This window comes from Esox lucius, chromosome 7 (assembly GCF_011004845.1).
Source record: "Esox lucius isolate fEsoLuc1 chromosome 7, fEsoLuc1.pri, whole genome shotgun sequence".
In the NCBI taxonomy this organism is placed as follows: Eukaryota; Metazoa; Chordata; class Actinopteri; order Esociformes; family Esocidae; genus Esox; species Esox lucius.
The window spans coordinates 43,428,110-43,441,069 of record NC_047575.1 but is presented as its reverse complement, the minus strand read 5'-3'; the positions used below and the strand labels follow the sequence as shown (position 1 = coordinate 43,441,069).

The 12,960-nt window shown below is 45.1% G+C and overlaps 1 protein-coding gene across 1 annotated transcript in view; it reads right to left on the bottom strand.

Moving 5' to 3' along the window:
* stk10 (serine/threonine kinase 10) overlaps window positions 1–12,960 on the bottom strand; it is a 41,182-nt gene that overhangs the window by 2,226 nt on the left and 25,996 nt on the right. The window contains exons 9-18 of the mRNA XM_013134735.4: window positions 10,334–10,930; window positions 8,036–8,166; window positions 6,824–6,947; window positions 6,387–6,566; window positions 6,190–6,282; window positions 5,957–6,086; window positions 4,160–4,284; window positions 2,764–2,952; window positions 953–1,078; window positions 21–134 (exon numbers count right to left, since the gene is read on the bottom strand). Of these exons, the coding sequence (XP_012990189.2) occupies window positions 21–134; window positions 953–1,078; window positions 2,764–2,952; window positions 4,160–4,284; window positions 5,957–6,086; window positions 6,190–6,282; window positions 6,387–6,566; window positions 6,824–6,947; window positions 8,036–8,166; window positions 10,334–10,930 (1,809 nt within the window). The remainder of the gene's footprint in view (window positions 1–20; window positions 135–952; window positions 1,079–2,763; window positions 2,953–4,159; window positions 4,285–5,956; window positions 6,087–6,189; window positions 6,283–6,386; window positions 6,567–6,823; window positions 6,948–8,035; window positions 8,167–10,333; window positions 10,931–12,960) is intronic.

The window sequence follows — 12,960 nt, the reverse complement described above, 5'->3', positions numbered from 1 at the left end:
GTGGGATCGAGGTCTGGTACCATTTTCCTTGGCTTGAGCTGCTCCTTCCAGTCTTTCAGCTGGTGGTTATGCTGTTCATCCAGAGACTTGAGCCTCTGAGTCTCATTCTCAATCAGCAAGTGGCACTTCTCATTCTGTGCAAACAAACACACACACAAACACACCACAAAACAGTTAGTGTCCAAACAATACTATGCATGTAAAGCTTGACATCCCCACTGGGTAATGTGTTTTGTCATTGAAGGACATGGAGAGAAAGACACAGAGAGACAGAAATGGAGGGACGGAAACGAAAGTGGATGGTGCAGATGGAGGTGTTATGTGGAGGTGGATGGTGCAGATGGAGGTGTTTTGTGGAGGTGGATGGTGCAGATGGAGGTGTTTTGTGGAGGTGGATGGTGCAGATAGAGGTGTTTTGTGGAGGTGGATGGTGCAGATAGAGGTGTTTTGTGGAGGTGGATGGTGCAGATAGAGGTGTTATGTGGAGGTGGATGGTGCAGATGGAGGTGTTATGTGGAGGTGGATGGTGCAGATGGAGGCGTTATGTGGAGGTGGATGGTGCAGATGGAGGCGTTTTGTGGAGGTGGATGGTGCATATAGAGGCGTTTTATGGAGGTGGATGGTGCAGATGGAGGTGTTATGTGGAGGTGGATGGTGCAGATGGAGGTGTTTTGTGGAGGTGGATGGTGCAGATGGAGGTGTTTTGTGGAGGTGGATGTTGCAGATGGAGGTGTTATGTGGAGGGTGCAGATGGAGGTGTTATGTGGAGGTGGATGGTGCAGATGGAGGTGTTTTGTGGAGGTGGATGGTGCAGATAGAGGTGTTTTGTGGAGGTGGATGGTGCAGATAGAGGAGTTTTGTGGAGGAGGATGGTGCAGATGGAGGTGTTTTGTGGAGGAGGATGGTGCAGATGGAGGTGTTTTGTGGAGGGTTATCCTGGAGCTTTCATCACCTGGAGCTGCTGGAGCTCCCTGACGTTGCCCTCACACTGGGCCACCATGTCCCTCATCTGGCTTTCGTGCTTCTGCTGCTGGTGCGTACGTTCTGCCTTCTGACGCTTTTCCTCCTGCTGGGCAAACTGGGCAGGGGGGAAGGGAGATGGACGTTAATCCAAAGAGCCAAACAGCAAATCATGTGCCTGCAACTAAACATACTGTGTACACCTACAGACATGGTAATGTTTAGCTGTTGTTTGAACAAACAGAATTGGGAAGACGCGTGATCTAAGCGACTTTGACCGTGATATGATTCACAGTGCCAAATTGTTGGCCGGAAACCCCGGTCAACGCGAACCCTGGTCAAAGCGAACCCTGGTCAAACCATGACGCGGATGGGCAGAAGACGCTGGGTTCCACTCCTGTCAGCTAAGAACAGGAAGGTGAGGCTATAGTGGACAGACATGTGATCACCAAAATGGGATGCCGGAATGGTTGGGATTGGGAAGATTGTCTGGTCTGATTAAAACGTCCTGGTGTGTCTTGCTTATGATTAGGTCAACATTTCTTTTTAATAAACCGCATGAATCCCTCCTGCCTTGAATCCATCCTGCCAAAGTTACAACCTTCTCGACACGTAATACAGGCCCTGTACTACCAGTAAGCATCATCTGAAAGCCACAGCGTATCTTAGCATAGTTGCTAAACATGAATCCATTTTGAAATGCATACACCTGCAGGACTGTGATCCTCGTCTTACGCTGGGTCCACATACAGTGACTTTGATTTGCTCCAATGGCCTAGAGTACCCTGCCAACAAAGCACCTCTGTGATGAGGTGGTTGGCGACACGAATGTGTGAAGTCAGGCCGTTCTTAAGGCAAACCGCGGTCCAACCTGAAAGGTGTACCGAATAACGTGGCCACTGACTATTCAGCTCCTGTCACCTGCACAACGTTTTGGACATTAACGTTCAAAGAGATGCATCAGAGCAGTGCTTTATCACAGCACAGAGTCTGTATTGCTGGTTTGCATTAACCTCCGACCTCCCTATCTCCACTAAAAACCAGGGACAAAGTGCGTAATCTTGGTGTTATGATAGACTCAGACCTCACATTTAACAGTCATATCAAAGCAGTCACTAAAAGAGCATTCCATCATCTTAAAAAAACGGTAAAACAGCTGCAGTTCATTCAGAATGCTGTTACTAGAATGTTAACCAGGACCAAGAGAACAGAGCACATCACTCCGGTTCTTAAATCTTTGCACTGGCTTCCAGTCAGCTGCAGAATATATTTTAAAGCGGCGCTTTTAGTGTATAAATCACTGAATGGTTTAGGCCCCGAAATACATTTCTGATATGTTTGAAGAATATAAACTGATCAGGGATCAATGAATTCAAGTCAGGTAGTAGAGCTCAGAGTCCAAACTAAACATGGAGAAGCTGCGTTTAGCAGTTATGCTGCACACAACTGGAATAAACTACCAGAGGATCTTAGACGTGCCCCAAACGTATGCATTTTTAAATCCAGGTTTCAAACACTTCACTTTTCACGTGTCTATGACTGAGCGCTTACACTTAACCACACTGTTTAGCTTTACAGCTTTTATAGCTTCCTGTGTTTTTATCCCGTTTTATTTCCTGTTTCTATTTTCTTATTCCACAATTTATGATGTTGTTCTGATGTTTTTATTCGAGTATTTGTTTTTATGCTATTGTATTTTTATATTTTTCATTTTTCTTTCTAAAGCACATTGAATTGCTTCTATGTATGAATTGTGCTATACAAATACACTCGCTTGCTTGCTACGAAGCTGTCCAGTGGTACCTGTTTGATTTTCTCCCGGTCCTCCGCGGCGCTGCCTGTGGAGTTGATGCGGAGGCTCTTCTTGAACATGACCATGCGGGTCTTGCCCTCGCTGCGCTGGATCTTGGGCATGCGGCCTTTCTCCTGCTGCTGCCTGCCCTTCAGCAGCTCAATCATCCGCTGGTTGTAGCACTGCATCTGCTCTTGCTCCTGGTGGGGCAGTAACAGGCACAGATTATGATGCGTGCATACCTATTTTAACCTTAATTTAAACAGGGAAATCGAGCTGACCTAGGTCTCTCTAAGAGTTGAAGATACTTTATAAGAAAAAAGGAAACCTAACAAAACCAATATGACCCACAAACATTAAGAAAAGCAAAGGCAATATATCAGACTATTAAACTGTCCTATAGGCACCAATGTTTTTAACAACATTTGTCAATATGGGGCACGGCCCAATCAAAGTGTATTAGAGACAATGACGTGTAAGTAATAACGCGCTTGGCTTCACGATCGCCTGAATCCAGGGTCTGAGAAAGCATGTATTTTCCTGATAATATAGGTGTATTTTAGTTCTATACTTTTGTAGGAGAAAACACAGGAATGTTGCTTTGCAAAAATGTGCCATTTTCCTTCTGTCTTGGAAACTGCACGAAGGACAACGGTTGAACATGTGATGCTCACTACACCACACACCCTGTCCATAAACCCTGTGTGTGGATCCAAAAACAATGGACACTATACAAGATTGTAGGGGGGTTGGAAAATACATTGCATAGCCAGATAGTGGAGGGGATGTGTTATAAGTTGGACTAGTATAAATGTTCTTTTCAAGACAAAGTCATTTGGAGAAGCACAGAGACATCTGGAAAGACAAAGGAAAGATGGAAAGAAGGCTCAACATCTAGGAAAGACATGTACTATATTTTGTGAAAAAACAACAATGCTTCTCCCCCTGACTTGGGTCCATTATTATTCTGCAAAAGAGCCAGAACCAAACAAGGGGTATCAATACTGAAGAGGAATCATACATACACAGCACATCACCATAATTGAATACTGACATTAAATGTTATGCACAAATTCATTTTCTAGACTGGGATGATTTGTTTCTATAAAACAAACCGATTCTAATCCTTAAGTTGTTAATCGGTTCTGACATGTTTTTTTAAACAACCGCTTGTCATCTAACCAGATCCCAAGGTATTTGTGGAAGAAAACACATTCTATAACAGAACCATCCACGGTAGTAATTTTGAGATCATCCAAACCTAGATTTTTACAGTGATGAGTATGTGTACGCGCGCACACATTATGTAAAGGTCATCAGTTTTTTTGGGATTAGATGGTCATACAAGTTCACCCCAGAGATCTACAGCGGGTTCCTTTCCCAGCCCCAAAGGCAGGATTACTGCACCTTCTCGTGTTTCTTGAGCAGCTGATGCCGTTGGAGGAAATACTGGTCCTTCAGCTGCTGTTTAAGCAACTGGTGCTTTTCATGAAGGTTCTTCTCCTCAAGGTCCCAGATGGTAGCTTCCCTTTCTGAGGATCAACAAGAACAAACAGAAATGATATGATATTTTAAAGCAGTTAAGAGAGACAAAGTGCTACTCTCATGTCAGGAAGTTAGACTGACCTAGCTACGGTGAGCGATTGTAAATACTGCCTGAGCGCCACTAAGGATGGAGAGAGTTGAAGGATGTTCTTTCAGGTTTGAAACTTTTCTTCTTTTTTATAATACAATGAACTTACAGATACCTAGGGCTGTCACGATTATGACATCTTAGTTGACGATTATTCACACAAATAATTGCAATTAATTACTTAATGATCTATACTGTTAATTTTATGCCACTACTATAGTGTAAGCCTAACACTATTGTAAGAATACACACGGTAAACCGGAGATGGTTTTTCAGAATTGTGGTGTTTCCGCTTTTGATCGCCACCTTTCTGGGGCAAATCCGACAATCCGACTCCTCCACATAATTGCTTCATTTGGCGTAAAACGAAAATGCGCCCAGAGCAATGCAGTCGTATTGGAACTACAACTAAATCCATGTCGTTAACGATTGCTCCAATGACAATGACACATTCATGGGCATCGTAAACATTTCACCTCTCGCTCTCCTACACTTTATTATAGGCTAGTTATTTGAAATAGCTCATTCTAAAACTATCATGTAGGACTTCCTAACATTGCAAAACGTGTTTGAAAGCTCATTTCATTAATTCCATTAAAAATGACAATTTTATTTTAAAACGTAGGCCTAAATATGCAGTGGGACAACAGATATTTGCATATATGCATTTGAATGTGGATTATCTAATTAGAAAACATGGACGGAAATCACAAAATTCGACTTACAATATTCTTTTCAATATTTTACACACGCTTGTGTTTTCTTTTGTCGATCAGAGGTGATACGACAAGTAGGCAACTGAAACTCGTTTGTCAATTAACTAATAACGTTATGAAATTACACAACTTTGTATTGCAAAACGGTTCTAAACTGGGTTTAAACACACTGAAGAAAAATATTACTTTCTGTAAATGATCTGCGCCTGCAACTTTCCGCATAGCTGTGGAACGCTGTAGCGCCCCCCGTGGGCCAGACATCATATCTGATTAAAACGGACATAATTCGCATGGTATTCGTTTCTAACATCAGAGTAAAACGCCCTTATTCAGATTGGAAACATGATTTTGGAATCTAAATATAGCGCAAAAAATTATTTTGATCTGGCTCAAATAATTGCAATCAGGCAATCGTAATAATTGCGACAGCCCCACAGATACCGCTTGCACTGCATGTCTGACTGTGAAGTTTGAAGAAGGTTCAGAGACTTTCAGCAGCCATTGCTAGCTGCACTTGGTCATTCCCAACCTAGAGATGTTGCTACAAGGCCACCCAGGTGCTTTATCAGAGCTGAATTAGGATGTCATCACCTGGAGGGGTTTGGATACTGCATATGGTGCACATTGAATCCATATGGGATGAATAGGGCTATCATATTGATGGTGGGGTTAGGACAGATAACAGGGAGACCCCATCAAATATGACATCTGCAGAGTTAAAAAAAAAGCCTTAACTGATAAAGAAATATGCCTTTAAGAGATCTCAGGGAGTTAGCTGCTCTGTGAAGGGACAAGCAACTGTCACAAGAGCTCCCCTGAAATTCTGTATTTCAGAAAACAGATGTTTGTTCGTACCTCTAACCAGTTCCTGTTTCTTTGTAAGACACTTCCTCTCGGTCTCCGAGATCTCCCTTTTGTTATCGGAAATGATCCTCTTCAGTGTCATGTCCAGGTGTTCCTTCTGGGTCAACAGGAAGGTCTGCTCCTGAAATCAAAGGGAACAGCGAGTGTGGGACATTAATGTGTCATTATAGTATAGCAGCACATGGACCAGAGGTAATCGGTGACAGGAATCAGCCTTGGTTTACCTCGGTATCTTTCATCTGTGTGAAGGAGTTCATTCTCTGTTTCATGGTATCTTTCCGTATCTTCCTGGGAAGCTTGTCAACTTCATTCTTCAACTGGAAAGTTTAGCATGAAATCCATGGACTTAATACCAATGATCCATTCAAATGTAAGCTCACATTGGAACACACACACACAGATCAATGCACACCACTCTCACCTCCTTCTTCTTCAGCCTCAGCTGCTCCTGGAACTTGCTGTAATCGCGCTCCTGTTCTGAGCGGATTCGCTTGGTCTCATCCCGGAGTTTCACAGCGTGCTCCGTCTCCATCCTCTCAATGGTCTGCTTCTGGGCCTTCTCAAGGTTCTCAAGCTCTGTGTCATAGTACTTCTTCTTTGCCTGAGAGAACCGGAGAAGGGAATTTAGCTTTAAATGGAACAGACCTGCCATAAGAACCCATAACCACAGCCATCCAGGCGGCCAGGGAGGGGCGTTGCTGGCAAGGGAAAGACTGGTGTGTGGTGTGTGCCTGAGGCCTCGATCAGTGCACAAATGCACTGTGTGTGTGTGTGTGTGTGTGTGTGTGCGTGCGTCTGTTGTGGGCATTTGTATCTATGGGTGTTGTGTTTGGGGTGTGTGCTGCTGTGAAGACCTACGTTCATCTCCTGGTCAAAGCGCCGCTGCATCTGGTCCTTCTGAACCTCCAGCTTAGTGTTGAGCAACGCCTGAGCACGATGCTCCTCCTTCTGCAGGAGACGCAGGTCGCGCAGCTCCTGGCGCCTGCACGCACACAGACACACACACACACACACACACACACACACAGAGACACACACACACACAGAGACACACACACACACACACACACACACACACACAGAGACACACACACACAGAGACACCTCAAATATCAGTTGAAATGCGCCTACTGTCGTAGGTCTTTATCTCCACATACTGAACTTTCAGGCAGTTAAACACAAAGGCAAATAACTGTACATCAAGTAAATAGTCAAAGCATTGTAGATGGAATCAGTACAAGAACCATGATACAACGGATCCTTTCTTATCAAAGGTCAGAGTGGGACACATTCTCAAAATTGAGAAGAGGGTTCATGGGAAAAGTCTTGCTCCCTCATTCCCTATGACTCCCAACACACAGTGCTTTTAGATGAGGGATCTGACAGCCAGGTAATAAATCAGTCACCACTAGCCACTGTGTCTGGACAAAATGCTGAGCTTATGGACCAACACAGCGTGTGGTGTCACTTCATGACCACTAGATGGCACTGATAAAACACTACTGGCTGAGGGTCTTAGAACTCCAAAATGATCACTACTCAGGTTCAAAACCTACAGACATCTGTATGTTAAGTAAAGTAAATATGTTCTGTAAGGATGGTAAATTTAATTTGAAAAACAAAAATGTGGCGTCAAATGTGAGGGACTTCGGCACTGTTACAGTATTTCAACGCTGTTCATCATCATTAATTAATCTGTAAGGAATATACGATTTTCCATACTACACTTGAGGAACACTGAGTCACAATCTAAATATGTCCATTGTCACATTCTTGGACAATGGACAAATTTCTTATTTTCCATCCAGATTATTTTCAAATAAAGTCTAGCTGCGCGGTGTGTTACTGTCCTGATCTGAAAGGGCAAAGATCCACATGAAAACAGACTGTTTACTTTAGAGGCACCTGTACTCTGCCAAGGCATTCAACAACACAGTACATCAAAGATTCTCATATACAGAGAGAAGTAGTAGAGAGGTTTTTTATACAGAGTAGTAGACCCGGCCCTTTTTTCCAGACCTCAATTGAGGAAGAAAACAAAAGGGTTTTCCAGGAAGCAGTATGACTTGCCTGAGAAACCTCATCTCTTCATCTTTCTTCTCATCATCACTGATAATCTTGGATGTGGTCACGCTGACCTCAACGCCATCAATGACAAACTTCCTGGTGCGCTTCAACGTCTTCTTGGAGAAGCGAGAGTCCTGGAAGAAAGAGAGAGCGTGTGATTTGGGGAGGAACAGTGTCATGCTTAGATGACGGCCACAATGACCTTTCCACTGTCACAGATTTTCTTTTTATCTGGAAATCCACGGTGCTTTATGCTCATTTCCAGGTACAGGATGACAACATACCAGGGAGTCTTAAAAGCCTGGACAGCCGGCCAGTTGACAGGAAAGTAACAGTAAGAGTCGAGGGATCCGGCCGAGAGACTTCCTCTATAATTTCTCTGCTGTGTGGGGAGAGATTGCCTTAATGACACCAGATCTCATCCCCCAGTACCAAGGCCACTGGTTCAAACCTGGTCTCAGCGGTGGACCCACACACCCACCTACGCCCAGGAAGAGTAGCATGATCCTGGGTGACACGGCTACTGTAACGGGTATTGTCAAAGCGGATTCCGGATAGATACAGAGTGTAAACGGGACAGCTGAGCAAACACGTTTCTTCACAACGCTCACCAAGAAAGTAAACACGACGGAGCCATGCTTGTAACACTGACAGAGACTCCGTGTGTGATGACATGTGGGCGCTAACATCTGCTTGTGTGTGTGTGTATGTGTGTGTGTGTGTGTGTGTGTGTGAGATAAAGAGAGCACACATCCACAGTGGGCTCTGTTTGCCTTGGAGGCTGCAGGGCAGCAGCGGTTAAGCTGGGGCCTCCCTCCGTTATATACCTCCATTCATAAAGCCCTGGTCCTCCTTTCCATCCCTCCTGTGGACCGCCTCAGAATGTCACCGTCTAACACAGATCTCCCATTCATCTAGCCTAGTGGCACATTAGCTGCTGAGTAATCTGTTCTGGAAAAAAATCATCTCCCCAACGGAACACACACAAGTCCAACAATGAATAGAATTCCAGCAACTGCCAGTCTATAAACCACCAGAAGCTACCCCGCCAACAATGGCCGCATAGAAAGGCCGTCCACACTGCTGAATGCTGAATAGAGCTTAAGACAAAAAGGCGTTGGTCATAATGAATGTACAATTGAGTCACATTAGATCAAACAGACTTGGTATTAAGGGATGGATGTTCCCACTTCCCAGAGGACAACAGTTGGATTCCATTTCCGAGCCTCTTTTGCTAGAAACGCATCTTTGTTCCAGTGTACTGGGACTTAGATAAAATGCATGAATGCAGGTTAGGGGTATTTTAAAAGGCACATTTGGAGTTTTTAAAATAATCTTATACTTTAAAAATATGTTCGGGGTTTCACACGTCAATAGTAAGTGAAAAAATACATTTTCAAATTTAGCCGAAACTGTCATAATCTCAACCATCTGAAAGTAAATGCATCTTAAATTCTAATATATACTGAAGGAGGGTGATCTGATTTGAACAGTTTGAGCCGACAGTTATACATTAGCTAGCCAGCGTTGTGATGACATGGCCAACACACGTGACCTGGGATTTCTGATGGAGAAACACTCCATGCCTCTCATCATACTTAAACCAGCTATGAGCCTGAAACTCCACTGTGTAGACAAAGCTCTCTAAACTCAAACAAACGCCCTCACGTTTTTTTTTTTGTTTTTTTTTTTCAAACCAAAAGCGGTTCGGGGATGATGCTTGTTATTGTTTCAACTGGCTCATTGCCACTTTAAAACATGTTGTTCTTTGTTTTCAGCACCCACCCACAGGGCAGACCACAACGTTACACAAACCAGGGGACGAGCCCGGGCCATTCCTTCAAGAGGAGTCATGATATAGTTGGTCTCCTCTCCTACCGTCACCGCCGGAATCTCAGTCAGGATGTATGACGTTGTCAGAACAGCCCCACTGGCCCAGTCACACTGCCACTCTTCTCTTCAGAAGCTTGGTTCAACCAGTTTGACAAAAAATTTCAGTAATTTTCAAGAAGGGCGGTTGCCCTCAGGCTGAAGCTCTCTGTTATCAACAGTTAACCACGCCCAGAGTTAACCATTTAATTCCCCTGTAAACTGACACCTGGGAACATCCCAGAAGGCTCATCCAGTCACAGTTTGACGTGTCTGAAGCACTGGATTTGGGAGGTGGATATGATCATAAATAATAATTATAATACTAACACTTCTATAACCATAATATGTAATATAGTATTAAAGCCCTGAATCAACCTGGTGAAAACACCGGGGGTAATCCTGAAGGGAATTCAGACTGGGAAGACTCACCACCCGGGGGCAGATGGACCCGCTGTCCCTGTTGACTGACATGTCTCCTGACAGGTTGAGGCTGATGTCCATGCTCTCAGACATACTGCCTGCGTCGGAGTAACTCTTGGAGATCCTCCCGTTAGCATTGTGGTGGGGCATCAGGTTGTCTAGATTAGACCCCGTGGAGGCCCTGTCCGTGGGCGGAGAAACGGGGTCGGGGGCGTGGCCGCTTGTGGGCCCTGGGCCGCTGCTGCCCTCCTCCTCTGCCGTCTCCACCTGGCCTCCGGCCACCTCCGGTTCCTCGAGGGCCAAGGGGCGGCCGAGCGAGGGCGGGTTCTCCCCCTCAAGGGTGTCCACGGGCTTGCCCTCGTCCGAGGTGGGCGTGCTCTTCCCGTCCTCGATGCCCGAGTCAGAGCTGGAGGCGGTCTTGCCGGGGGCCTCCCTCTCCAGCTTGTCTGAGTCCGTGATGCTGATGCCCTCGTCGGCGAGCTGTCGCTCCGCCGCCTGGTTGTCCGCCGCGCGGGGCGGCCTCACGGGGGTTTTGGATGGGGGGTCATGGGGAATGTCTCCTTCCAGGCTGGTCTGACTGGTCTGGGAAGGCTCCTTGCCAGGAGGCTGTGGAGAGGAGCAACATCGTTAGGCATGAAAGGCACCAGGCCTTCTGTTCCCTACTCCTTTAACCCAGAAGCCCTCTCAGGGCCTGTGATGAAAGTAATCCCTCTAAAACCATCCAAATGAAATGGACTCAGCCCTAATGCCTAATAGTCTTAGAAGTCCCAATGCTGAAGCTTTCTCGGCTTCACACCACAGGCGTTGACAGGGGTTACTGTCTGAAGGAAGGCAGCTGTTCGTTTTTAAGCTCCTACTGCACTTCCCTCCTCTGCTCCAAGCACCTGAGATAAGTATGCAATCAGCGATATAAACTGGGCGGTTTGGACCATGCATGCTGATTAGATAGAAGCTGTGGTATATGAGGCCGTATATAAAGGGCATGACAAAACATATTTCCACTAATCTGTGCAGAACGAGAGGGCGTGGTATATGGCCAACACATCAACTTGTCATAGGAAAAGCCCTTAGTTGTGGTATATTGGTCATCTATCAAGACCTGCTGTGCGTTATTGCTTAAATAACACACACCGGTAATAAAAAGGTGCGCACGCTGCTGATGTAGCGTGGGCCGAGCGTAGAGAGTCTCCTCAGAGCGGAAAGCAAACATGTCATCAACTTTACGACCACGGCCGGCCTTTTCTAATGGCTCCTCTGAAAACGACAGCAGATATGATCTACAGCTATTAATAGCAGGGGGAAGTGGCTGGCTGATCAGACCCTGAGATGACGGACTACGACCTACACATTTGGACAACACACATACACCGCCACGCTGCTTGTCCACACGGTCGATGCAGTCACTTCCTGTGAGCATTTGTAGGATGACCGAGGTTTCCTGAAAGCTATGCTCTCAGGACGTTTTCTGAGATTTCCTGAGCAGAAAGCACAATTTTGGCGTGCGTGCGTGTGTGTGTTTGTGTGTTTGTTAGCACCGAGGGTCAGTCAGCAGAGTGTAAAAATAAATTGCGCAGTTTTTTTTTTTTTTAGAAGACTAGAGGCCAGGACAGACAGCTGACTATACTGATGAGCTAAGGTTATGCGACGCAATAATCAGGACCAATGCAAATTCTCACCAAAAATGGCTCACCCGAAATGGCCTCAGGTCTATATAAGAACATGATTTATTGAAATGGTCACCACCCAGAATTTTTCTAATAAAAAAAAAATAGACTATGATAATGTTTGGTATATTTTGATAACACTGTTTGTAAGGAAGGCCATACAAACTAAATTCTTTAACGGATGTTAAGCGATAACTTTTATTATGAAGATTTTTTAAACAGCAAATTTACTTTGTATGGCCTAATATTTAGAGTCAGGGTGAGACATGTAAAAGGACTGAGTTAAACAGAAAAATATTGAAGTTCACAAAAAGCGGTAAGGTGATATTTGTGACAATATACAGGAAAACAGCAACTATTTTTAACTACGGACAAGGGGGGTGGGGGGGGTAGGATTCTATTCTTTTGTTCAAGTCAGTGGAGACCTCTGATTTGTCCTTTCTCCCTGTACTCAAACACTAAGCCAATTCCTCTGAACCAGAATTACTCCTAGACAGAAACAACTAGAACGGTTTCAATGTTCTAAACATTCATCTAAAAATATGTTTTAGGGCTTCCCCAGAGACCTAGACCTAGCCCCGTACTAAAAACGATTTACAATGGAGCTCGTTTAGCAAGCTTGCATCTTCGTTCAGGTTTTTGGATATTAGAAATACATATGAGGAGGTGCGTGCACACAGGTCCACCGCTCTCGTCTCAGTGCGTGCCCCTTCTACAAACACAGACACAGTCCTGAACCCCTCCCCTGCTCAGGCAATACCCTCCCCAGGCAGATCGACAGACCAAACGCATTGAAGCGGAGGAAGCCACAGATTCCCGGGGCGTAGGGAGCAGAAACGATCAAACGAAAAGTCACTGGAAATACAAAGTGCCAACAGTGGATGTTATGTTACTACTCAGTACTCAGGCCCTGGACTTAGAGGATACACACTTAATAAACTCCTATTCAGTACTCAGGCCCTGGACATAGAG